The sequence below is a fragment of the Podarcis vaucheri genome (genome assembly GCF_965113315.1).
Source record: "Podarcis vaucheri genome assembly, chromosome: 3".
Lineage (NCBI taxonomy): Eukaryota > Metazoa > Chordata > Lepidosauria > Squamata > Lacertidae > Podarcis > Podarcis vaucheri.
Window position 1 is genome coordinate 12,502,096 of NC_138761.1, and position 27,778 is coordinate 12,529,873.

Sequence of the window (27,778 nt, forward strand, 5' to 3'; positions counted from 1 at the left end):
ATAGCCATCTTCAAATATCTCAAGGGCTGACACATGGAAGATGAAGCCAGCTTGTTTTCTCCTGCCCCAGAGGATAGGACTCGAACCATTGACTTCAAGTTACAAGAAAGGAGATTCTGAATAAATATCAGGAAGAACTTTCTGATGGTGAGGCTGTTTGACGGTGGGACAGACTCCCTCAGAAAGTGATATGCCCTCTTTCCTTGGAGGTTTTTAAGCAGAGGTTGGAATGGCTTTAGGGATGCTTTAGTTGAGATTCGGGTTGGACTAGATGACCCTTGGGTACCTTCCAACTCCACAATTCTGTGATTCCACGAACTCTAGCCATGTTCAGTAGCCTACCAGAAGTGCAATAAACCTCCCATTTTTGCTCCCTGTTTTGGATGAGTAAAACAGAGGAACTGGCAAGCACTAAATAGGTTGCTATTGGGCTAAATTCAGCCTAGTTCAGGGATAGGGAAATCTGTGGTCCTCCAGATGTTGTCTGGGTCTCACTCCCAACAGCCCCCAGCAAGGATTGGTGGATGTTCAGGGATGATGTATAGTTCGGCAACATCTGTAGGGCCACAGGTCCCCTGTCTCTGGCCTGCTGGTTCCTTCCTAGGTTTCCAAGGAGGGAAGTAAACAAAAACAGAAGCGATTACCAAACTGGAAACGACAAACCCAACAAAAGAAAATCACATAATTCTGGACACCGTTAGAGCATAATCAGATTGCTGGCTGTCTTTCAACGAAGGGTGGCAGTTTCGTATCAAATGTCAAATAGCTTTTCTATTAACTTACATAAGCAAAGAAATCGCACATGATGACTTGATTCGGGTGGGTGGGTGTGTTGTGTTTCTCTCCCCCTCCCTTTCTTAATTTTGCAGTGATGAACAGGGAGTTTAATTTGGTGACGTTAATTTAATTTAGCTGTCATGCTCTCTTTTCCTGTTCTTTTGGGAAGTATATGGTGCTGAACGAAATCCATGGAAATGTTCCATATTTGTTCTGAAGACGATATGCCATGAGGGAAAGCAGGGGGAACTCTTTTATCTCCGATCATTATTTTTTTTCCTTTGACGATCCTCCAACATTTATTGGTCATCGTGGGTGGGTTAAGAGCTGCGCTCACACTGCGCTGGTTTCGTGCTTGCTTCATCTGTGAAAGGAACAGATTTAAAGAGGCAACTCCTGCAGGAGAAAGCTGGCCCAGTTTGCTAACTGGGAAACCCAGCCAGATGGGCGGGGTATAAATAATAAATTATTATTATTATTATTATTATTATTATTATTATTATTATCATCATTATTATCCACCCGTTCACAATCTTGACTGCTGGCATTAACATAACTGGCAAGGGGCTCTTTCGGCATTTTGATGATAAACTGCACCACAGTGTTCAGATCATGATGCCAAAGTTAAACATAACCAACACTTATAGGCTCATTTGCAACGCAGGAGTCAAAATGCATTTATTATTTGCAGTTATATCCTGCTCAACGTCAAATTTCATTATGCCCGAGTGGATTACCAAAAAAGAAGAAGATGCAAGCGCATTTTAAAAAATTATAAAAACACTGAAAATATAGCAAAAAAGCAATGGATATTATTGTTGTTGTTGTTGTTGTTGTTGTTGTTATTATTATTACCCCGCCCATTTGGCTAGGTTTCCCCAGCCACTCTGGGCAGCTTGCAGCACAGTGCAGATTCACAAGACCCTGCAATTCAGCATCACGTCAGTCCCCAGCAAAAATGCATCCATCACAATATTGCATTTTATAAATCAGAGCTTTCCAGAGTTTTCACCATGAACGCTTCCCTTGTTCTCTTATAATGGCAATGGCGCCCACCTGAGAGATACCAGATCTGCCTTCCATTGAGCTCCAGCTGAAAAAAACCAGCCCCAGTGACACACTTTTTAGACATGCATCATTTAGCGACACCGTAATTCAGTTTTACTAGCAAACCGGAGGTTAAACTCACCCCTTTTGAGCCCCAGGAGGAGCACGGGGAGCGTTCACGTGACACACCTACACACTGCAGCCCACACACTAACATGTCGCGACACACAGTTTGGAAAGCTCTGTTATAAATCATAATACTTGCGTCTTGTGAAATCATGATGGTGGCAGTCATTAATTTCCCTAGGGCAGGACGCACCCCAAGTTAACTAGCCTTGGGTCCCATTGGCTTCCTAGAGAGAGATATTTCAGTACCTTTTTCACCAACCTTTTGACATCAGCCACATCCACACCACAGGTAGCGCTGTGTTCTAAACCACTGAGCCTCTTGGGCTTGCTGATCAGAAGGTTGGCAGTTCGAATCCCCAGAATGGAGTGAGCTCCCGTTGCTCTGTCCCAGCTCCTACCAACCTAGCAGTTCGAAAGCACACCAGCGCAAGTAGATAAATAGGTATGACTGTGTTGGGAAGGTAAACAGCGTTTCCGTGTGCTCTGGTTTCCGTCACAGTTTTCCATTGTGCCAGAAGTGGTTTAGTCATGCTGGCCACATGACCCGGAAAACTGTCTGTGGACAAACACCGGCTCCCTCGGCCTGAAAGCGAGATGAGCGCCGCAATCCCATTGCTGCCTTTGACTGGACTTAACTGTCCTGGGGTCCTTTACCTTACATCCATGCCATATATTTAAAGCACTTTTAACACACATTTAAAAGCACACGCTGCCCCCCAAAGACTCATGGGAACTGTAGTTTGTTAAGCATTCAGGTAATTGTAGTTCTGTGGTGGGGTAAACCATAGTTCTTAGGATTCTTTGGGGGTAGGGAGCCATGTGTTTTAAAGGTACAATGTGGATGCGAACCTAGAGCTGCTTCCTGATTTGAAGATAGTAGGTGACATTTTCGTATTGTATTAAATAAATAAATAAATAAATAAATAAAACCAGAGCTTCCAAAACCAAGGAGTTAAAAGTGATCTGGGCATTAAGCCCAGATGTGCAACATTCCAAACATGGAAGGAAGTAGCAAGGGGAATGAAGAAAAGAAAAGCCTTTGACAGAGATTGCAGATAGCTTTGCTAATGCAGAAGAGGAAAGCGGAGGATTAGCAAGGTTCCTGGTGTTGCTGCAAAGTGCAAAGAAGGGATTGAGGGAGGGTCCAGGGAAGCCTATAGCCGCTGAGCCTGGCTTTAGCCATAAGAAACATAAGGGAGGAATGTTAAGAGAGGGCATGTCAGGGCACCGCCATCCTAAAGCGCAGTCGTCACAAGAAGCAGAGGCAGCACGTTGAATGGATTTCCTTCAGCTCTTGGGAAACGCTTCCCTCAAACAGTAGACATAATTCGCCAGGACTCTTCAAAGGCCTGTCCTGCAAAGAAAAAAACCTGCACATTTATGGGAGGATATTTACCGGGGTGGAGTGGAGGTTGAAGCTTGCAGAAAGTCAGATGCAATTGTTTTTTTTCTTTCCAAAGGTGGAGCAATCCTATACAATGCTGTGCAGAAGCAATGGGAACTGTCGATTTCCTAAAGGCTTGCTCTTAGGTAGCTTGGGAATACGACTGCAGCTTAAAAGGTAGAAATGAACACTGCCAAAATCCGCCGGCCTCTTGTTTCAGGTCAAGTAACCAGTGCAGGTGCTAAAGGTTAGGTTCCTATAGATGCTACCAGTGCTTTTTTCTATTAAAATAAAATGTTTAGGGGTACTCTCATAAGTGGCGGAGCTTCGTGCTCTGGCACTGGGGGGTGGAGAGCAGGTGGGGGCAGGGCTGGCACACACCCTGGGGGCATGGCGTGCCACCCGCAGAGGCGTGGTCACGTCCTGGGAGCGTGGCACGCCGCCTGCGGGGGCGTGGCACCCAGAGCGGGCGGGGGGTACCCGCGATAGCACCCCACTGGGATCGCACTGTCAGGGGCGGTGCGCTCCCCCCACACTCCTCTTTCTCCACTAGTGACTCTCATTTTGACTCAAGAAAATCACCATTTGATAGTTCAAATCAGGAAAAATAAATACAGTGGATGCTCGGGTTGCAAACGTGATCCATGCGGGATGCACGTTCGCAACCCGCAGCGGTGCGTCTGCGCAGGTTGCGATTCGGCACTTCTGCGCATGTGCAAAGCAAGATTTGGTCTTCTGCGCATGCGCGGCCCCCGGAACTAACCCGTTCCGGTACCTCCGGGGTTTGGTGGGTCTGTAACAAAAAAAAACGCAACCTGAAGTGTCTGTAACCCGAGGTATGACTGTACACTAAATGGACTGCAGAAGATCACTCTGCTAGGACACAATAGTTTTTTTAAAAAAACACACATACAGAATTGTCAAAGGAGCCCTGCAGCACATATTGTTGTTTAGTCGTGTCCGACCCTTCGTGACCCCATGGACCAGAGCATGCCAGGCACTCCTGTCTTCCACTGCCTCCCACAGTTTGGTCAAACTCATGCTGGTAGCTTCGAGAACACTCTCCAACCATCTCATCCTCTGTCGTCCTCTTCTTCTTGTGCCCTCCATCTTTCCCACCAGGGTCTTTTCCAGGGAGTCTTCTCTTCTCATGAGGTGGCCAAAGTACTGGAGCCTCAGCTTCAGGATCTGTCCTTCCAGTGAGCACTCAGGGCTGATTTCCTTCAGAATGGATAGGTTTGATGTTCTTGCAGTCCATGGGACTCTCAAGAGTCTCCTCCAGCAGCACATATACCTGCATACAAATGGAGCAGGGTCTCTACTGTGATGGCCCTAAAGCTAAGAGACTTGGACCACCCCGAAGCGTTTGCTTTCTCCCAGTCGCTATTTACTTGGGGATTACATTCCAAGACACCGTGCACTGGAGTGAAATCGTGTAGATTTGAAACGCCACTGGAAAAGCCTGCAAACAACCCATTTCACCCCTGCTCTGCCCCTGCCCTGTTCCGCCCATTTTTGGTGATGTTTTTCTGACGTTTGGGGGGGTTGCTTCTGGGTTCGGCATGGTAGCATGTGCCTTGAACGTGTGTAAATGGAGAGTTGCCTATATTGAATTTGGACCTATTTAGCTTCTGGATGTTGTTGGACTCTCAAGTTCTATAGCATGGCCGGTGGTCAAGGATTATGGGAGTTGTGACCTAGCCACACCTGGATGGCCACAGCGTCCCCATCCATAATAATAATAATAATAATAATAATAATAATAATAATAATTTTATTTAAACCCTGCCCTCCCCAGCCAAGACTGGGCTCAGGGTGGCTAACACCAAATATAAAAACAATTGATTGAAATACAGCTTAAAAAACAAGATTAAAATGCAGCCTCATTTCAGTGGAAACTCAATCAAAAACTTTGGGGGGGATAAAAACATCAAGTCTTCACCAAGGCTAACTATCCAGACTGGTCCTACATGGGCCAGGGAAGTCCCCAAATAGGAGTTCCAACACAGAAGGAGAAAGGAAAAAAGAAAGAGGGAGAGGGAATCAAATTGATTCCAAGCCAAAGGCCAGGAGGAACAACTCTGTCTTACAGGCCCTGAGGAAAGAAATCAGATCTTTGCAGGGCCCTGGTCTCATGAGACAGAGCGTTCCAGCAGGCCGGAGCCAGTGCTGAAAAGACCCTGGCTCTGGTTGAGGCTAGTTTGAATTCCTTAGGGCCCGGGACCTCTAGGGTGTTGCTATTTATGGACCTTAAAGTCCTCCGTGGGGCATAGCAGGAGAGGCGGTCCCATAGGCCTTGGCCTACAAGTATCTGGGGTGTTGTTGTTCTTAATTTGCCCTGGGCTCTCTCCCAGCTGGGAGTTGGGTCCCTGCCTCTACAGCATGTCCTCCTTAGGTGCCAACCTTAGATAGCGAGGTGCCCGGGCAAGGAGGACTCGGGGGTTTTCCAGCCCCGCAGCTAGCGGCCAAGAATAATGAGAGTCACCGCGTGCTTGGATTGGCTCGAGTGTGTTGCTCCGTAACCATGGGCTCCAGATTGACACAGGTTTAAAAGGGCACCGAAGCAACCCCGTGGCTTGGTTACATAAAAGAGCTGAGCTGGGGGAATAATTGCACTGAAGTGTAAACGGCCGGTGGGAACCGCGCTGGAAATGCCGGGCGCTGTTGTGATTATCTGGTTGTAGGAAGCAAAACGGCGGAGATTAAAATGTTACATAAGGGAGCGAGCAGCGTGAGTCAGGGGTTTTGGGAAGAGTGAGTCACAGCCAGAGGGAACGGAGCCAAGCATGTAAAGAGAGGGAGAGAGAAAGAAATCCTAAAGCGTGCTTTCTTCTTGGAAGCAAGTTCCAACAGAATCCGTGGGCTTTCTCTCAAGTCGGGGTGTTCTTAGGATGGAGGTTCCAGCAAAGGGATCCGAGGAGGTGGCAGAGAGCGAGCTGGGAAGGACGGGGGAGAGTTGGGGGGGCACTGACAAGACTTTTTAAAAGCAGCTTGCTTCAAAAGAAGGGTCTTTCGAGAGCTCAAAGCAGCTCACCCAGAATTTCAGCACAGAATGACAAGCGTCCTGCCAAAGTCAGCAACGGAAGGGGACAAAACAGTATAAATCACTTCGTGAGAGAGCGCTGGGTACATTTTTGGCAAATGAGAGGAAATCGCTGGAGCGCAGCTATTAGGGAAGCTGGTGGGAACAAGCGCGAGGCGATGCAAGCCAACCTGTATTTTGCCACGGCAGGGGGGGTGGCGCTGGAGTCATTCACACCCCCCCAACTTGCAAAAGAAACACTTCTTGCAGTATTTCTATACTGTATTATCTCATAAACCTCAGCAGGTTGCAAGGCAGTTTGGAGAAGGATTTCTTAATACAGTGGTACCTCGGGTTACATACGCTTCAGGTTACATACACTTCAGGTTACACACTCCGCTAACCCAGAAATAGTGCTTCAGGTTAAGAACTTTGCTTCAGGGTAAGAACAGAAATCGTGCTCTGGCGGCGCGGCAGCAGCAGGAGGCCCCCATTAGCTAAAGTGGTGCTTCAGGTTAAGAACAGTTTCAGGTTAAGTACGGACCTCCGGAACGAATTAAGTACTTAACCTGAGGTACCACTGTAGTATTCATAACCACACTGAATTTATAAGAACTGTTTCTAAAGGGGGGGTGTTTAAAGTCTTGGGGACCGCTGCAAAAAAACCCCACTCAAATTGCAATGGGATTTTATGGCACTGGGAGTGGGGGGGGCGGCGAGGCCTCTGGTTGTGATTGGCTGAGCAGCCCTCATATTGCAGGGAAGCAGGACAAGCCACACGGTTTCTGGAAGCCCCTGGCTGCGCTGCTCAGATTTTACAGGGAAGGACTGTAGCTTACTGGCAGAGTACCCGCCTTGCATTCAGAAGGTCCCGGGTTCAATCCTTCCCAATTGAGGCTGGGGAAAGTCCCTTGTCTGAAACCTTGGCGAGCTGCTGGCTTTATTGAGCTAGATGGAACAATGGTGTGACTCAGCAAAAGGCAATTTCCTGTGTTCCTCCAGAAGGACACGGAAAGCAGGAAGGCCTAGAGAAGAAGGGCTAAAAGAATTGGGAAAGAAGGGACCAGTTCATTGAAGCAGCCTCTGTTTTCCCCCATGGAAAACAATTGTCTCCCTTGCTACCATAGGATCTTAAAGCAGGGGCCCCAGGGGCCACATTTTATAATAATAATAATAATAATAATAATAATAATAATAATAATACATAATAATAATTCTCATGGGCAGCCTTCTGGGGCCGCATTGCCAGAGGAAAAGGTGATAAAGTGACAGTTGTGATTATTACCTTTGTGGGGTCAAAGTCATCTTCTACAGAGGCCCACAAGCTCTGTTTACAACACATGCAGATGAACACTGGCAGTACACAATGCAGTACAGTGGTACCTCGGGTTACATACGCTTCAGGTTACATACGCTTCAGGTTACAGACTCCGCTAACCCAGAAATAGTACCTCAGGTTAAGAACTTTGCTTCAGGATGAGAACAGAAATTGTGCTCCGGCAGCACGGCAGCAGCAGGAGGCCCCATTAGCTAAAGTGGTGCTTCAGGTTAAGAACAGTTTCAGGTTAAGAACGGACCTCCAGAACGAGTTACCGTATTTTTTGCTCTATAAGACGCACCAGACCACAAGACGCACCTAGTTTTTGGAGGAGGAAAACAAGAAAAAGAATATTCTGAATCTCAGAAGCCAGAACAGCAAGAGGGATCGCTGCGCAGTGAAAGCAGCAATCAATCCCTCTTGCTGTTCTGGCTTCTGGGATAGCTGTGCAGCCTGCATTCGCTCCATAAGACGCACGCACATTTCCCCTTACTTTTTAGGAGGGAAAAAGTGAGTCTTATAGAGCAAAAAATACAGTAAGTACTTAACCCGAGGTACCACTGTACACAAGCATTCATTTGCCAGACAGATCTTTGCAACTCGACTCTCTCTCGACACATACATCATACAGGTCTTTGCAAGATGCTAGCTGTCCATATAATAAACATGCTCGCACACACACACACAAGCACACTGGTCGCAATGACAGGCATTTTGTGAGTTAATGCAAAGTTTGCGTTCCACCTGCCCGTCTTCTTCTGTGTACTTTTCCAGCAGTGAGCCAGCTTTTAGGAACTGATAACAGCCATCAATTCAAGGACTGAGTCAGGGTGGAGGAAAGTTTCTTTTGAGCTGTCATATAGAAAGGAAGCAAGTAGGAAAATATTTGGGCATTCGAAGAGTGTGTGTGTGTGTGTGTGTGTCGGGGGAGCAAGCCTGAAGAATAGAGTCAAAACAGCCCATTCTATTCGTGATCTGGCTTTTTTGTGTGTGGGGGGGTCAAGTTTGTTTTCATTTTGCATGGGAAAGAATCCATCTTTTCTTTTCCATGTCTCCACCCGGAATATGCCACTGGTCCCCAGTTCCTGAACAAACATAGAGAGTTCAAGTGGGATTTGTAAACTAGTTTCAAGGAATTTGTTTATTCAGCTTAGAGACTTCCAGTTGGTGCCGAATGCCAGAAGAAACTGCTGTCAAACTGTGCTGCATCGGATTATAAAAGGCATAAATCTGGGAAGCCACACACAAACCCAGTACAATGAGGCAGCTTGCCGAATCTTCTACTGGGGTTGAGGGGGAGAGAGAGAGAGAGAAGAATTGCAAGCCATTAAGAATGTAAGAATATCGGAAGAGTCCTGCATGAGGAAGTCAACAGCCAGATGGGCGGGGTACAAATAATAAATTTTATTCTTATTCTTATTCTTATTCTTATTCTTATGTCCAGCATCTTGTTCTCATGGCCAACCAGATGACTCTGGGAAGCTCACAAGCTGGACCTGATCTCAACAGCATTCACTCCTGCCTCCATCAGGCAGCCATTGTGACTAGTAGCCACAGAGAGCCTTAAAGGTAAAGGGTAAAGGGACCCCTGACCATTAGGTCCAGTCATGGCCGACTCTGGGGCTGCGGCGCTCATCTTGCTTTATTGGCCGAGGGAGCCAGCGTACAGCTTCCGGGTCATGTGGCCAGCATGACTAAGCCGCTTCTGGCGAACTAGAGCAGCGCACGGAAATTCCGTTTACCTTCCCGCCAGAGTGGTACCTATTTATCTACTTGCACTTTGAAGTGCTTTCGAACTGCTAGGTTGGCAGGAGCAGGGACCGAGCAGTGGGAGCTCACCCCGTTGCGGGGATTCGAACCGCCAACCTTCTGATCGGCAAGTCGTAGGCTCTGTGGTTTAACCCACAGCGCCACTCGCGTCCCTACAGAGAGCCTTATCCCTCCATGAATTAGTCCAATCCTCTCTGAAAGTCGCCCAAGCTGGTGACCATCACTGCTTCTTCTGGGAACGTATTGCAAAGTTCCAACTATGCACAAAGAAGTGCTTTCTTAAACTGTCCTGGTAGGCCACTGTGGGAAGGAGAGTGCCGCACCAGATGGTCCTGCAGTCTGATCCATAGCTGTCAACTTTTCCCTTTTCTTGCAAGGAATCCTATTCGGAACAAGTGAATTTCCCTTAAAAAAAGGAAAACTTTGACAGCTATGGTCTGATCCCGCAGAGATCTCCTTGTGGTATGTAGAAAGGCGAGTGCTTATCCAAACATTGCAGCCTGAGACTTCACAGATGAAGATGATGAAGATGAAGGATAGGTTGAAGGACCCTGTGTGAGAGGCGGGGAGGGGAAACCTCAAAGGGTGAGAAAAGAGAGGAATGGTCCCAGGTGAGAGCTGGGAGGGTTCACAGCTTTCTGTATGGGATAAAAGTTAAAATAAGAATAATAAGAATAATTTATTAATTGTACCCCGCCCATCTGGCTGGGTTTCCCCAGCAACTCTGGGCGGCTTCCAACCAAATATTAAAAACAATACAGCGTCATACATTAAAAACTTCCCTAAACAGGGCCGCCTTCAGTTGTCTTTTAAAAGTAAAATAGTTGTTTATTCCCTTGACATCTGCTGGGAGGGCGTTCCACAGGGCAGGTGCCACTACCAAGAAGGCCCTCTGCCTGGTTCCCTGTAGCTTCACTTCTCGCAGCGAGGGAACCGTCAGAAGGCCCTCGGAGCTGGACCTCAGTGTCCGGGTAGAACGATGGAGGTGGAGATGCTCCTTCAGATATACTGGACCGAGGCCGTTTAGTCCTTTAAAGGTCAGCATCAACACTTTGAATTGTGCATGGAAACGTACTGGGAGCCAATGAAGATCTTTCAGGACCGGTGTTATATGGTCTCGGCAGCCACTCCCAGTCACCAGTCGAGCTGCCGCATTCTGGATTAATTGCAGTTTCCGGGTCACCTTCAAAGGTAACCCCACGTAGAGCGCATTGCAGTAGTCCAAGCGGGAGATAACTAGAGCATGAACCACTCTGGCAAGACAGTCTGCAGGCTGGTAGGGTCTCAGCCTGCGTACCAGATGGAGCTGGTAGACAGCTGCCCTGGACACAGGATTAACCTGTGACTCCATGGACAGCTTTGAGTCCAAAATGACTCCCAGGCTGCACACCCGCTCCTTCAGGGGTACAGTTACCCCATTCAGGATCAGGGAGTCCTCCACACCAGGCCGCCCCCTGTCCCCCAAGAACAGTACTTCTGTCTTGTCAGGATTCAACCTCAATCTGTTAGCTGCCATCCATCCTCCAACCACCTCACGACACTCACACAGATATAGCAGTGAGAGAGGATGGTGTTGTTCTCTTTTCTTTTTAGTTTCCTTTTTATTATTTATTGTAGATTAGTCTGTTTATTTTCCTTTTATTGTATTGCGAGAATCTCAGTTAAACTTTGCAGCAAACAGTACAGCCTGGGATCCAGGAAGAAGGAAGCAATAGTCAGAGAATCATAGTGCTAGAAGGGATCTAGGAAGTCATCTAATCTGACTTCCTTCTCCATGCAGGATCTGTGCAGCAGGATGTAACCAGGGCATCCTTGGCACTGGCTGCGTATCCTTCAGCAGTGGAGAGACCAAATTTGTGTCCAAAGCGGTCTATTTGACTGTTGCGCTTCTCTTACCCTTAGGAATTTCCCCCCTAATGTTTAGCCGAAATCTACTTCCCTCTCTTTGCCTCTAATCCTGCCTTCTGGAGCAGTGGAGACAAAGAAAGAAGATTCCACCTAAACATTAGGAAGAACTTCCTGACAGTAAGAGCTGTTGGACAGTGGAATTTGCTGCCAAGGAGTGTGGTGGAGTCTCCTTCTTTGGAGGTCTTTAAGCAGACGCTTGACAACCATATGTCAGGAGTGCTCTGATGGTGTTTCCTGCTTGGCAGGGGGTTGGACTCGATGGCCCTTGTGGTCTCTTCCAACTCTATGATTCTATGATAAGTCCTTTGGGTATTTGAAGGTCCGCTAGCATGTCTCCTCTTAATATTCGCTCCTCCAAGTTGATTGTACGGTTCCATCAACACGAGAATCCGTCCTTGAATATGGGATTCAGCTGCCTTCTACTTTCTCCCAAGGTTCTGGAGACAAACAGAAAAGTTAGGACTGCACCTCCAAAGTCCCTAAAGTCCACGCTGTTGTTTTTGTTTCTTTGCTTTCAAAAGATATTGACGAATGTGCGACAGGCGCCCACAACTGTAGGGTAGATCAGATATGCGTCAACTTAAGAGGATCCTTCAGCTGCCAATGCACAGCCGGGTATCAGAGGCGAGGGGACCAATGTGTCGGTAAGTACTGTGGAGAAGCAAGATGTTCCTTGACAGTAATGTTTAAGGGCCTTTCTCCCTAACTAGTAGTGGGGAGTTTTTTACAGGTGTATTCTGCAACAGGCCACTGATGCAGATAGTACAATGGTGGTAGATTTATACTGGACTGCCCACACATCATTCCTCTTTATAAGTTGTTCTGCAATGTTTCCCCATTGTTAAATACATGAATCTTGTATTTGTGGGTTTCCCCATTAACCTCCATGTGATCAGAGCTAGGTTTTAGGGTTAGCTCCATCCCTCCCGGCTCCTTCTCTCTCCCTGATTCAACATCTATTGGCAGTCATTCCAGCTGGTTGCAGCTGAAGGATGAGAGAGAGAGACTCCATTGACTCGACTGTCATTTGGCTCCTCTCTGAGCTGTCTAGTCCAGCTGGTCATTTTAAGAAGTGTTAAGTAGCTCTAGGAATTGGTGCCTGGGCTCGCGTTTTCCTCTTCCCTTGCCATCCCATTTTCCTTTTGTGTTATACCTACTAAACTGCAAGCCTGTAAGCAGAGATGCCCCTGTTTCAAATCTTCATGCAGTGGCTAGAAAATTATAGGAGCTGTATAAATGATGAGAAATCATCTTCTTAGTGTAGGGTTACCAGACGTTCCCGGGGACAGTCCCCAGATTTACAAATCTGTCCCCAGACAAATTCCGTCCCCTGAATGTCCCCAGATTTGCAAATCTGTCCCCTGGAAACATGGCAGCGGCAGCTTCAGCAGCCCGGAGCCAGCCTAGTAGTGCAGTTGACTCTGGCTGGCTTCAGGAGCTGCTCGCTGCTCGGGTGCAGGACAAATGGTGGGTGCCACGGCAGCAAGGCGGCTGCCCGTCCGTGACTCCAGAGCCTCCCCTGATCTGTCAAAACAAAGGGGGAAGGGGGAAGGAGATCAGGGAAGGCTCAGGAGTCACGGGTGGATGGCGCGCCATTGCCCAGTTTTTTAAAAAACTGCACATTTATGTTCCACAGGGTGCGAAAGAAGGGCTTTGCACCTTTATACAATATGCATGTGTGGCTGAGCCCAGGGTCTTTTGCCTCAATATCCCCACTACTGACTCCCTGTTGCTACTCAGCTTCAAAAACAAAACAAAAAGTATCCCTGGATCCATTGAAAAAAATCTGGTAACCATATCTTAGCTCCTTTATCCTTGTCAGAGTAAAGCCATGGTGGCAATGCGAGTTTTTTTAACTCCATTTTTTTTGTTTTTATTTATTTTTTAAATGCTGCGCTTTTACGGCAACCCAGACATAGATGAATGTGCACGCCTTTCGTTTTGCCATCATCGGTGCGTGAATACTCCCAGTAGCTACTACTGCCAATGCAACGCTGGTTTTCAGTTAGCAGCCGACAACCACACGTGCGCAGGTAAGATTCGAGGGGGAATTTGGCAGATCTGGACTCAGAAGAAGAGGCTTCCCCACTGTCAGAATAGACAGTCCCATCCCATAAAGCAGAGACATCCAACATGGGAGCCTTCAGATGGTGCTGAACTGCAACTCATCCCTGACAGGAGTTGTAGTCCAACAGCATTGAAAGGGCACCACGTTGTCTACCCCCGATTGGGTTTCTGTTAATAACTTTGTGAGAGCTTGTGGTCATAATTGCCAATCAAATCCAGGAACTCGGTCACCAAAATAGAGAGTTTTCTCAGTGGTTTCTGTTTCTTCTCTTTTCTAGAATCTTCCCTGGAAAGCTGTGCCCAGAGCAGCTTAAAATGCTTGACCCTGTCATGACAGTGTTGAACTAAGATGGTTTTTAGCCTGTACAGTGGTGCCCCGCAAGACGAATGCCTCGCAAGACGGAAAACTCGCTAGACGAAAGAGTTTTCCGTTTTGGAGGTGCTTCGCAAAACGAATTTCCTATGGGCTTGCTTCGCAAGACAACAATGTCTTGCGAGTTCCTGCTGGTTTTTTTCCTTTCCCCCCCTTTTTCCTAAGCCACTAAGCCGCTTATCAGCTGATCCGATCAGCAGATAAGCCGCTAAAAGCCGCTAATAGTGCTAATCCGCTAATCCTTCAATGGGCTTGCTTCGCAAGACAAAAAAACCGCTAGACGAAGAGAATCACAGAACGGATTCTTTTCGTCTTGCGAGGCACCACTGTATTGTGTTGGTTGCTTGATTTGTTTTTCTGTTGTGGTTTTCTTCTCAAGCCAGCGGAGTTTGTGTAATCATTGTTGGTTTCATGCAAGGAAGGGGAAGAACCTGTGGCCCCCCAAAAGCTGTTGGGTGGGTTCCCGCTCACCTCATCTCTGCTCATTGGCCATTGCTAGTCCAGCCACATCTAGAGGGCCACAGGTTCCCCAACCGCTGCATTTGCTATTTCTGAAACCTAGGAGTGCAACCTGTTAAAGGCATTTTGATCAATAAACCTTGATGTTTTGTTAAAGTAAGGGTAGAGAAATCGCACCTAAGAAACTCAAAACAGATATATGACTGACACCCTTCTATGGAGACTGAACCAATGTCCAGACTTTAACATTCAAAAGCTTGCAGAAACTTATAGCTAGAGATGAATTAAAACATTATATTTATAGTCACATGCTTCTTCAAGCATTATAGTCTCTTCTTCTAACTTCCAAACAACTGTGTTTTCTTCTCTTTTCAGAGCACAGCACTTTCAGCCTTCTGTATCTCAGTTAGGCCATGCCTTGCAGCTCCTATAAGGGATTTCCCCTTTCCCCTTCTCCTGCAGCTTTGCTCTCTGTCTTTCAAGCAGAGAAGAAGCACTCCAACGCTCTAGTCAATTTAGCAGTGTTCACAGTGGACTCTAAAGCATCTTGCATCATATAAAATGGAGTATATCTCCATCAATAGATATCTCCCATGTGACCATTGTTAGCCAATCACATGAAAACTACTAGAGAACTCTCCAGAATTCAGTTACCAACCAATCAAATTTAAACACATAGTAATGCATACAAGCATTTATAATTTCAGTGAATTAAATTACTATACCTAGCAGTTTTCTGGTGAATTAGTCTATCGATTACATTTGCACATGGCTTAACATAGTATTTCTAAAGTAAGAAGTACATCTTCTCTCTTCCTACACGATCTGCAGAGCTGTTACAGCAGACAAAGTCTTATAAAATGCATTCCTTTTTGTGTTTCTTTTAAGATGCTGTTTGCCATCTGCGTTTATAAGCGCTTGTATTAAAAGTTTATAGGGACACTTTTTCAGCCGATTAAGAAAGTTTTATCAATTAATCTCGGGGGCAAGGAACCTTCTTCAAGCTTTGGGCCACATTTTCTCATAGGCAACCCTCCAACCATCCTTTGAAATCTGCAGTTTTCTGAATTTTGCAATGCAGTTCCCCAGCCAAATACTGTGTACATTAAAATGCATATGTTGGTGAAATGAACATGCAAAAATGCATTGTGTTGGAGGAAATTGGTTTGCAAGAATGTGTATATTGGAGGGGGAATGCAGAGAAATAAATTTATTTGGGGGGGGGGAATTCACACTAAAAAGCGACTTAAAAATGCAAACTGATGTGGCAGACTGAACTTAGGTTCGAAAAACGAGACACTGAAATTGGCAGGCGAACTTCAGTTCCACCTGAGGCTCTTCACCCCTGATCTAACTAATTAATTGATTAAAAACTGCAGCCTTACAGAAACCTGAATAAACATGAAGCACATGTCTTGACACATTTGCACTTTTAAATATTGTCCCCAATGAGCACTGACCAATGAGGATTTGTTGTTCCTCCCTTTTCCCTCCCTCAGCTTCTCAGGCGCTGATCTGAGCATTGAAAAGAGCTGAAAGAAGTGGGAAAGAGTATTGCTCTTCCTCTTTCAGCTCTATGTATTTTTCGAGGAGGGAAGTAAGCACTTCATGACAAAGAGAGGATCGCCCAGAAGCTTTGCAGTTGCCAAGCAAGTCCTCCTGGGTAGTGTGTTGGTGTTACGTCTGGCCCAAGGAGAATTCCCAAGGGTCAACTAGATAGGTCTGGAAGATGCCTTTGGGACTGACGTTCTTCACCCCAATACAGGTGTCTTATGCCACCTGTATTATTTAGCTATAGACCAGCTCTACCTCTCTTTAAAATCAGAACCAGTGAAGGTGGTGAAGGTCCTGTGTGAGTGTCTGGAGGCGGTTGGAGGATGGATGGCAGCTAACAGATTGAGATTGAATCCTGACAAGACAGAAGTATTGGTTTTGGGGGACAGGAGGTGAGCGGGTGTGGATGACTACCTGGTCCTGAATGGGGTAACTGTGCCCCTGAAGGACCAGGTGCGCAGCCTGGGAGTCATTTTGGACTCGCAGCTGTCCATGGAGGCACAGGTCAAATCTGTGTCCAGGGCGACTGTCTACCAGCTCCATCTGGTATTCAGGCTGAGACCCTACCTGCCCACGGACTGTCTTGCCAGAGTGGTACATGCTCTGGTTATCTCCCGCTTGGCCTACTGCAATGTGCTCTATGTGGGGCTCACTTTGAAGGTGACCCAGAAACTACAACTAATCCAGAATGCGGCAGCTAGACTGGTGACTGGGAGCGGCCGCCAAGACCACATAACACCAGTCTTAAAAGACTTACATTGGCTCCCAGTACATTTCCGAGCACAATTCAAAGTCTTGGTGCTGACCTTTAAAGCCCAAAACGCCTCGGTCCAGTATATCTGAAAGAGCTTCTCCACCCCCATCGTTCTACCCTGACACTGCGGTCAGGCGCCAAAGGCCTTCTGGCAGTTCCCTCCCTGCGAGAAGCCAAGTTACAGGGAACCAGGCAGAGGGCCTTCTCGGTAGTGGCACCTGCCCTGTGGAACTCTCTCCCACCAGATGTCAAAGAGAACAACAACTACCAGACTTTTAGAAGACATCTGAAGGCAGCCCTGTTTAGGGAAGCTTTTAATGTTTGATGCATTACTGTATTTTAATATTTTGTTGGAAGCCCCCCCCCCCCCGAGTGGCTGGGAAAACCCAGCCAGATGGGCGGGGTATAAATAAATTATTATTATTATTATTATTATTATTATTATTATTATTATTACAGTCCCATTAATAGTTCTACCAGCTGGTGGGCTTGTTGCTAGGAATTATTAATAAATAGTGTTGTTTCAGCTATTTATATCCAAACAATAACCAATAAGCTACCTTTTTCTCAGAGCCAAAGACCTCTGAGAAAATTGGTCTCTCAAATATTGGAGAGTTAGTGATCTGGGGAGGAAGCTTTACACTCAGGAGGAAATCTGTACCTACTAGAAGTTACTCTCTGTAGTAGGTGGATAATAAAAAGTTAATAATGCAAAACAGGGTTCACTACGGGGTCACATACCTAAACTTTACATTTGGAAATTCCGGCAAGTTTTTTACATTTCTGTGCCCTCTGATAATGCTCTTAAGATGGATATAAAACGGACCCCCCAACATTGCACTGAGGAGAAATAAATCTCACCATTTTGCAATGCAGTTGATGCTCCTGAGCATTGCAAAATGATCTACTGGTCTCAAAGGCTCATGTCATAAACGAAGTGGAATTTTAAAAGAACAGGTCTCCAGGGTAATAAACAGCTCCAGATAAATCTTAAACTGCCTGTATGCTGAGAAGCTTTATCAGTACGTGTTTCTTATAGCAATTATTTATAGACCTACCCCTCACCAAAAATCGTATGGGGGGTGAGGGGGGCAAGTGGGGAAGATGCTGGAATCCAGCATTTAAAAACCACAATAGGATTTCTGGAAAAGTTTGCTACATGCTAAAATGCCACCAACATTTCCTAACAGAAATGAAGAATAATTCTCACAGGCATAACAAGTGCGATTGATAGAGGGCGACACATATCCTGGCCCAGTTTTGAGAGGAGAGAGGAATTCTCCACTCAGCTTTGGCCTCCATGCCAACTTGTCTCTGCTTTCCCCTTCCCTGAGAATTATGTTATCCATGAAGCAGTTGAGAGGACGGTACTGCAAGACAGTGCTTGTCAACTTTGGGGGCCGAGTTGTTATTGGACTACAATTCCCATCATCCTCGACCATTGGCTAAGCTAGCCAATGGGACAACATACTGATTGTTGGCATCCCTGTCTCAAGAGACAATCGGGTGTGCATCAGGGCACAAGCCTAGGCAGTGTGTATGGAGGTCCTAGGCTGTCAAGACAATGAGAACCCCCTCTTAGCCTTGCTGATGTGGTCCAAAAAAAAGCAGAGCAATATGTTTGGCACCAGCATGGCTACAAGAGTTGCCGGAAGGAAGCGTGCAAGGCACCATCCAACCGACTTAGGGACCCTCCTTCGGTTTTATATAGCCTTTTCTTCTCCTGAAGATGTCCCACAAGGCAGTGGAGGTTTAGGATCAGAGTTTTCCTTCTCCTAGATGGCTTATCATCTTAGATTGTCAAGCCCCATCTGTGCCTCACTTCCCTCTACAATATGTGCAGAAACCGCCTTCTTGACTGTTGAACCCACTCTTGGCCTCATCCACTCTGCCATAGCCTGTCTTTGCATGCAGAGGATGTCCCTAACTCACCAAGGATTTGAGACCCATCAACTACTCTCACCTGGTTTAGCCGGCCAGTCAAAGCCGTTTCCTGGGGTGTGGCCACTGTCACATGCTGACAACTTCTAGGAGCTACAGAACTGCCCCAGAAGGAGCATGACAGATTCCCCACCAGAGGAACTGAAATAGAAATACTTTATTGCCACTGTACCACTTGTTTACAGTGAGATTAAATGAGCCCCCCACAATCTCTCAGTCCTTGTTACACACTGTGTGTTGTCGTACGACCATCAACCCCGAACGTCAGCTGCAATGTTGCTGTCTTCCATTCAGCAGCCTCATGGCCCACGGGTAGAAACTGTTCTTTAACCTGTTGGTGCGGTTTAGCATGCTTCTATATCTCCTGCCCAAGGGCAGGAGATTAAAAAGGTGCTGGCCAGGGTGTGAGTCATCCCTGAGAATGTTCCTTGCTCTTCTGAGGCAATGGTCTCCTGCGATGATATCTAGCAGACGCAGGGGGCAGCCCATGATATTGTGTGCTGTCTTCACCACCCTCTGTAGGGACTTTCTGTCCATGGCTGTCAAACCAGCGTACCATACAGTATGAGAGAACACTTTCTGGTGCCCTCCTCTAAGACAAGGTACACGAAAGGTGATATCCCGTTGTACCCATCTGGACTTGCTCTATGGAACTTCCCCTTCCCCTTGCAGTCCTCTGCGTGTCCCTCAAGTCTACAGCATGGGAGCTGTAGAAGGGAAGAGACCAAAGGGAACTCTGCTCATGCAACACTGGACATCGCCCGGAGTTAAGCCAAGTGCAGGTAGTGACTCTCCCAGAAATCTCAGGTGCTGTCCTGGTGAGATACAGTAAGGAGCAGTTGACTCATATAGCACCTTCAAAGGATGGTATGAGTACAAAGTTCTGCTGGACTATGAGCCTATAGTTTTTACTTCCAGCATCTTGAGGTAGGGCTGGGAAAGACCCCTGAGCTAAATGGACTCAGTATCAGGCAGCTTCCTCATCTCCCAAACTGTTTCTTCATCAACAACAATTAAGCGTACACAGGTCAAGAACCTGTCTCCTGACTTGGATAGGGTTTGATGGGGATATTACTGGAGCCATTTCCTCATGATAGGAGTCCTTACCTGCTTACATTCCTGGTCTCAGACAGTTAGGGACAGTTTCTGCTTTGCTACTCCATCTCTCCATCTACCCATGTTCCCTTTGGGTTTTTTTTTAAAGTAATATTTATTGAAATTTTAGAAACAATAAAAAGTTTCAAAGTTTATACATAAAAAATAAGAACAAAGAATAACCCTAATAGAAAAAAAGAACTACAAAGGTACAAAAACAAAACACATGAAAAATGCAAAATAGAAAGCAGTTAACAAAAAGAAAAAAAACCCAATATTTTCATATCTTGTACTTCATTTACTAGTTTCCTGATCTCCTCACACCTCCCTTTTTGTATTCCAGTTCAGATATTTAATTCAGCAAGTCCTTACCATCTATCATTTATCCTTGCTCAACATCTTAACCTATTATAAATATATATTTTCCACCATTATCAATCCATATTTACATATTCTTGTTAATCTTTTTACCAATACCGCTTATTTTCAATCCAACATCCCTTTAACATTCATTAATTTTACAGTATTTCTGCAAGTAGTCTTTAAATTTCTTCCAATCTTCTTCCACCACCTCTTCTCCCTGATCTCGAATTCTGCCAGTCATTTCTGCCAGTTCCATGTAATCCATTACCTTCATCTGCCATTCTTCCAGTGTGGGTAAATCTTGTGTCTTCCAATACTTTGCAATCAATATTCTTGCTGCTGTTGTTGCATACTTAAAAAAAAGTTCTGTCCTTCTTTGGCACCAATTGGCCAACTATGCCCAAGAGGAAGGCCACTGGTTTCTTCAGAAAGGTATATTTAAATACCTTTTTCATTTCATTATAGATCATTTCCCAGAAAGCCTTAATCTTTGGGCACGTCCACCAAAGGTGAAAGAATGTACCTTCGGTCTCTTTACATTTCCAACATTTATTATCGGGCAAATGGTAAATTTTTGCAAGCTTGTCTGGGGTCATGTACCACCTATAAATCATTTTCATAATATTCTCTCTTAGGGCATTACATGCCGTAAACTTCACACCTGTGGTCCACAACTGTTCCCAGTCAGCAAACATAATGTTATGTCCAACATCTTGTGCCCATTTAATCATAGCAGATTTAACCGTCTCATCCTGGGTGTTCCATTTCAACAGCAAGTTGTACATTCTTGAAAGTATCTTTGTTTTAGGATCTAACAGTTCTGTTTCCAACTTTGATTTTTCCACCTGGAAGCCAATTTTTTTGTCTAGATTAAAGGTCTCTCTTATTTGGTAATAGTGAAGCCAATCTACCCATGTTCCCTTTGGTCTAAAACATGGGTAGGCAAACTAAGGCCCAGGGGCCGAATCCAGCCCAATCGCCTTCTCAATCCGAGCGGCGGACGGTCCAGGAATCAGTGTGTTTTTACATGAGTAGAATGTGTCCTTTTATTTAAAATGCATCTCTGGGTTATTTGTAGGGCATAGGAATTCGTTCATTTTTGTTGTTGTTGTTCAAAATATAGTCCGGCCCCCCACAAGGTCTGAGGGACAGTGGACCGGCCCCCTGCTGAAAAGGTTTGCGGACCCCTGGTCTAAAAGTTGTGGGGAACTGAATTTTGCAGCAGTGTCCGTGCCTAGTTATCTGGGGGTAATTCTTACTCACAGGGGTGAGGGCGAAATGGAGAAGAGGATGCTAAAGTAGCTGAGTCATTGACCTGACTCAACAGGGCTCTTTTTGTGGGTCTTATGTGACTGACTTTTCTTCTGGCTCGCAGGAGTGGTGTTGATGTTGTGGTCTGCCATTCTTTCAAACTTGTGGAACCTGGCAGACAAATCTAACAACAGGTGTTTCGTTCTTATTAAATCCGTCCTCCACTAATCAAGAAAATGTTCTGGACAACCAGACCTGGTGTTTAGGACCATAAAACCAAACCTATTAAAAGTAGAAACAGCAACTCCGACAAAACAAATACAAATAGTCATCCCTATTAAAATATACAGAGCAATTGTTGGTTACAAGAAATGAGCCATCTGTGAAGCAAAGATGGATGGGACCACAGCAAAATCGATCACTTAAAAAAAAAACCCAAAACCCTGAATAAAAATGGTCTGAAACACATTCAAAAGCCAGTTTGGATGCAAGATTCCGTTCAAGTCATAGGTTGTAGGTAATAGGTGTGTCGTGCTGTGTGTTTTAATTGGGGATGGGGGAGAGTCCATTCAGTTCACATTAGAAGGTGAATCTACCTAATTGGCACATTCCAAAACAATACGTGAACTGAAACACAGCCAGGTTTTGAAATCGCACTTCTCCGAATTTGGCAATTCTGTTCTCCAGCCAAGTAAAAGGCATGTAAAAATGCACATACTAAGGTAAAGTGTACATATAAATACATATATTCGAACAACATATAGAAATCAATTACGTTAGGGTAAATAACTGCGAGAATGTGTATAGTAGACAAAATTGCATGCAAAGATGTGTATATTATGATAAATTTGTAGTGAAATGCTGGTGATTTTTCATGAAGGCTTTATATTTTTTTAAAAAATGACATGGAGAACAGAAGTTAAAATTGGAGAAAAATTAGAAACTAAGACAAACCCAAATTGTCAGATTCACCCATCCCTCTTTTTTTTTTATTTAGCATTTTTTAGAAAGACGGTATCTAGCTGTTAAGGTGGTGGGTCTTATTTATATAAAAATAGTGGTGTCTCATCACATGGGACAACAACGCATAGTTCAAAGGGTTCCCAATTTTAGCCAAAGCTGTGCCAAAGGTTATCAAAAGAGAAGTTTTGGCTGATTTAGAATGGGGTTGATTTTGAAAGAGAATGGAATGTTGTCTTTTCATCTTCTGGGGTGTGGTCGGCATTGGAGGGGTGTGGAACACTCATCAGCGCTCTCTTCACCTGAGGACTGCCATTTTAATGTCTAAAAATGCCACTCCCCATGCACCCCAACATAGCATTGTTCCAGGAATTCTTTGGAAAAGAAAAATGGTGGTTCCCAGCTCAGCTGGAGGAGTACCAATGAATTTTGTGCATAATAATAATAATACAGTAATTTATTATTTCTACCCCGCCCATCTGGCTGTGTTTCCCCAGCCACTGTGGGCCACTTCCAACAGAATATTAAAAACACAATAAAACATCAAACATTAAAAACTTCCCTAAACAGGGCTGCCTTCAATTATCTTCTAAAAGTCAGATAGTTGTTTATTTCCTTGACATCTGAAGGGAGGGTGTTTCACAGGGCGGGCGCCACTACCTAGAAGGCCCTCTGCCTGGTTTCTTGTAACTTCACTTCTCGCAGTGAGCGAGCTGCCAGAAGGCCCTCGGAACTGGACCTCAGGGTCCGGGCAGAACGATGGAAGTGGAGACGCTCCTTCAGGTATACTGGGCCAAGGCCTCCATTTTCAGATTTGGACTTTGAAGTCCCAACAATAAACAAGAACAACAACACAACACGTTGTAATATCAGAATTTAAGCACGTGCATAAGCTGTTGCTATGGAAATCAATGAGAACCTAACTTGATCCTGCCTGTCACTTTAATGGTCCTCCTATCTAGGGACAATGTCGTATGCTATTATCGCTCCTGTACCCCTGTCGTGATTTCCATCAGGTAGGGGACCTTTTGCATTCTGGGGGCAGGTTTGCTTCATGGGCACCCTTTCAGAAACCATGTGCCAGGAGAATAGTATATAAGGCTACATTTAACCACTGGCTACACCAGTGTGGTGTAGTGGTTAAGAGCGGTAGTCACGTAATCTGGGTAACCGGGTTCGCGTCTCCGCTCCTCCACATGCAGCTGCTGGGTGACCTTGGGCCAGTCACACTTCTCTGAAGTCTCTCAGCCCCACTCACCTCACAGAGTGTTTGTTGTGGGGGAGGAAGGGAAAGGAGAATGTTAGCCGCTTTGAGACTCCTGAAGGGGAGTGAAAGGCGGGATATCAAATCCAAACTCTTCTTCTTCTTCTATTTCAGCCATACAAAAGTTAGATGCTTCTATAGACAGCTCTTCCCATCCAGGCAAGCTAGTGGAAGGCACATTCCAGTGTGGCAAAAGCACTCAAAGAGGGCATGGAGGGGACAGTGAGGGTGGCCTGGAAAGAAGGAGTGTGGCCTGGGAGATTCCTGAGTGACAGATGAAAATGAGGTCCCCCACTCCTGTTGTAGGGACTCGGGTGGTGCTGTGGGTTAAACCACAGAGCCTAGGACTTGCCGATCAGAAGGTCAGCGGTTCGAATCCTCGCAACGGGGTGAGCTCCCGTTGCTCGGTCCCTGCTCCTGCCAACCTAGCAGTTCGAAAGCACTTCAAAGTGCAAGTAGATAAATAGGTACCACTCTGGCGGGAAGGTAGATGGCGTTTCTGTGCGCTGCTTTGGTTCACCAGAAGCGGCTTAGTCATGCTGGCCACATGACCCGGAAGCTGTATGCCGGCTCCCTCAGCCAATAAAGCGAGATGAGCACCACAACCCCAGAGTCGGCCATGACTGGACCTAATGGTCAGGGTTCTCTTTACCGTTACTCCTGTTGTACATGTTCGATTAACTTTCACTGCTTAAAAAAAAATCTCAAAAGCCAGAATACTTACTTTAGCACAGCTGCATACTTTAGTATTAATTTGCATAACATGATTTATGACACTTGACTTCCATTTCTCATGGCGCAGGAATTTGGATATTGTTTTTCCTTCCCCTGAAGCATAATACCAGACGTTCTCGATAGAAAGCAAAAGACAATGTAAAATGGATTTTGCATTTAATTTTGTGTGATTTAAAGGCAGCCTCAAACCTTGTCATATCCTTGACAGTTCTAACTGCATTACAGCAACCGCAGAATCCACCGTACGTCTGAGCAAATCAGAGCAGCTGTAGCTCAGTGTTAGGGTTGGTGCTGAACAAGCCTAGCGAAGGCAAGTTGTCATATTTAAAACAAAAGAACTCACAGCATTTCTCTCAAGCATAGAAGGAAACTAGCATGGCAGCTACACTGGATAAATTCGTCCACTATCCTTGACACTCCCCATTTTTTTCAGATAGGTTGTCCACATTATTTTTAATTTTTAAAGGTGCCCCCAAAATGTTCCTGCATTTAGGTCTTTTTTAAAAAAACAAACAAATCATCTTCTTCATCTTTTAAAAGGGATCCTGTTTGTCAAAATGCTAAACTGCACAGGAGATTGATGGAGGAAGGTTTCTTGCTGACGTCATGAGAAGCCAAACAGTGTCATGCACAGCCAACTTCTGCTTTAAACTTTCAGCTCTGGGTTTTCTCAGATTTTGACCCCTACAGAAGCTAAGTATATTTAGACTGAAAGCAGTGAGGGCACCTTCAGATCACGCGTGTTCCTTCAGCCACTGAATGCGTATGCTTAGAAAAGCACACAGCAGGTTTTCCTTCTACCTGCAGCTAAAGCCCTATGCAGCAAACACGGAGACCCTAAATGCATTGTGGGAACTGTAGCTCTCAGAAACGTAAAGGGCCTCTTGACAGGCCGCAGCCTCCCTCTTCAGGAGATCCTGCAGGAACTTCTGAGAGGTTCCTCTCCCATCTACAGCTTGCGCAACAGGTCCCAGGCTCACCCACAACATGACCCATGAACCCAGTGTTAAGAGGCATGGCATAGGTGCCCACTTGACTGCTTAGGGCTGAAGAAGCCGGCATTTTACAAGAGCCACGTAATGTTCAATTTGCACTTGCAAGAAATTGATCGTTTAGTGTAGCAGCTCCTAGGCTTTGGAACTTCCCATTGATATTAGGCAGGTGCTTGCACTGTATTGTTTGTTTGTTTGTTTGTTTGTTTGTTTGTTTGTTTTTATTTAGTTGTTGTTGTTGTTGTTGTTGTTGTTGTTGTTGTTTAGTCGTTTAGTCGTGTCCGACTCTTCGTGACCCCATGGACCAGAGCACACCAGGCACTCCTGTCTTCCACTGCCTCCGCAGTTTGGTCAGATTCATGTTTGTAGCTTCGAGAACACTGTCCAAACATCTCGTCCTCTGTCGTCCCCTTCTCCTTGTGCCCTCCATCTTTCCCAACATCAGGGTCTTTTCCAGGGAGTCTTCTCTTCTCATGAGGTGGCCAAAGTATTGGAGCCTCAGCTTCAGGATCTGTCCTTCTAGTGAGCACTCAGGGCTGATTTCCTTAACAATGGATAGGTTTGATCTTCTTGCAGTCCATGGGACTCTCAAGAGTCTCCTCCAGCACCAGAATTCAAAAGCATCAATTCTTTGGCGATCAGCCTTCTTTATGGTCCAGCTCTCACTTCCATACATCACTACTGGGAAAACCAGAGCTTTAACTATATGGACCTTTGTTGGCAAGGTGATGTCTCTGCTTTTTAAGATGCTGTCTAGGTTTGTCATTGTTTTTCTCCCAAGAAGCAGGCGTCTTTTAATTTCGTGACTGCTGTCACCATCTGCAGTGATCATGGAGCCCAAGAAAGTAAAATCTCACTGCCTCCATTTCTTCCCCTTCTATTTGCCAGGAGGTGATGGACCCAGTGGCCATGATCTTTGTTTTTTTGATCTTGAGCTTCAGACCATATTTTGTGCTCTCCTCTTTCACCCTTATTAAAAGTTTCTTTAATTCCTCCTCACTTTCTGCTGTCAAGATTGTGTCATCTGCATATCTGAGGATGTTGATATTTCTTCCAGCAATCTTGATTCCGACTTGGGATTCATCTAGCCCAGCCTTTCACATGATGAATTCTGCATATAAGTTAAATATTTATTTACTTATACCCGCCCATTTGGATAGGTTTTCCCAGCCACTCTTTTAACAAAATATTAAAAACATGATAAAACATCAAACATTAAAAATTTCCCTAAAATGCTTGATCATAGAAATGTTAATTTAAAGAAGCGACAGAAAAGTACATAGATTCGGATTTGCTTATATCTTATCATCACAGAAGTTTAACAGTAGTTACATAAGGTGACATCCATAGAAGTTAACTGAGAGCCCAATTAAATCACAACATAAACTTAAAATGCCAAATTTACAGAAGGGTCAGGGTCGACCCAAGATCTACCTGTACACCAGATGGTTTTTGATGCCTGCTGAAAATTTCTTTGTGCTTTTGGTACATTATGTTAGTAAGTATCCGTGTTTCGAAATGTTTCTGGGTTTTATTTTACATTTTAACACTTTTCTCATGCGATTTCTTTTTAAGGGTTGTTTTTATTGGTGCCTTCAATCCATATTTTGGATTGCCTACTGCAAACTTGCTTAGAGGTCTTTAGGACTAGTAAGCGATATATACATTTTGTGAAATGAAATGTCCACTGATATGGACGTTCCCATTCATTTGAGTGAGTCACACAATTCTCTGTGAAGTTTCTTTCCTCTGGTGATAAAGTCTGCAGTTTCAATGCATACAGTACTAGGCACCACCTCCAGTGTTAATAAATGATAGCAGGGCTAGCGGGGGATCTCTGCCAGATAGGACCCAGGCACCTTGGCTGTCATTTCCTAGGTATATAAATCCTACATAAATTGTCTTGACTCTGCAAAGTTAAGCCTACCTGGACCGTCTGGTGAATTTGCCTAGATACAACATGAGAGGAGACCCAGCTTTGTGCGAAGAGTAAGGCTGGGGCAGAAATTTGATTCAGTTCACATTTAAAGGCAAACTACTAAATTACACTCTCTGAAATAATACGCAAACCAAAACACAGCTCTCCTTCAACATTCGCAGTTCTAGGAATTTTGCAATGCTCTTCTTCAACCAGGTAATGTGTACAAAAATTCATATTCTAGGGTAAAGTATATCTCTATTAGAAGAGATAACAGACCAAAATGTGTTCTATTAGGGAAAATTGCATTGCAAAAATATGTGTATTTGGAGAAAATGCATACAATGATGTGTTTGAGTTGTGTGTGTTTTTTTAAAAAAGCATTAAAATGCAAGCAATTTTTCACGATGATTTTTTTAAAAAATCACAAATTGCTACAGAAATGTGAAAAACTGATTTTTAAGATTGGGGAAAAATGAAGTAACAAATTGACGGATTTATCCAGCCCTAGTAAAGGCCTATCATCTTTACTTTTTAGACATAAATGAATGTGAGACCAGCAACCCATGTGCACAACTTTGCTACAACACGGTCGGATCTTTCATCTGCCAGTGCAATCAGGGCTTCGAATTAAGCCGGGACAGAATGAATTGCGATGGTGAGTGACTGTTGGCTACACTGGTGGTTCTCAAAGAAC

At 45.1% G+C, this 27,778-nt stretch overlaps 1 protein-coding gene across 2 annotated transcripts in view; it reads left to right on the top strand.

Annotated features, from left to right (window-relative positions):
• Window positions 1-27,778, top strand: part of EFEMP1 (EGF containing fibulin extracellular matrix protein 1) — a 68,949-nt gene that overhangs the window by 31,424 nt on the left and 9,747 nt on the right. The window contains exons 6-8 of one of the 2 annotated variants that reach the window (XM_082217775.1): window positions 11,877-11,999; window positions 13,269-13,388; window positions 27,620-27,739. In XM_082217775.1, the coding sequence (XP_082073901.1) occupies window positions 11,877-11,999; window positions 13,269-13,388; window positions 27,620-27,739 (363 nt within the window). The remainder of the gene's footprint in view (window positions 1-11,876; window positions 12,000-13,268; window positions 13,389-27,619; window positions 27,740-27,778) is intronic. The other variant, XM_082217776.1, reaches the window with a different exon arrangement.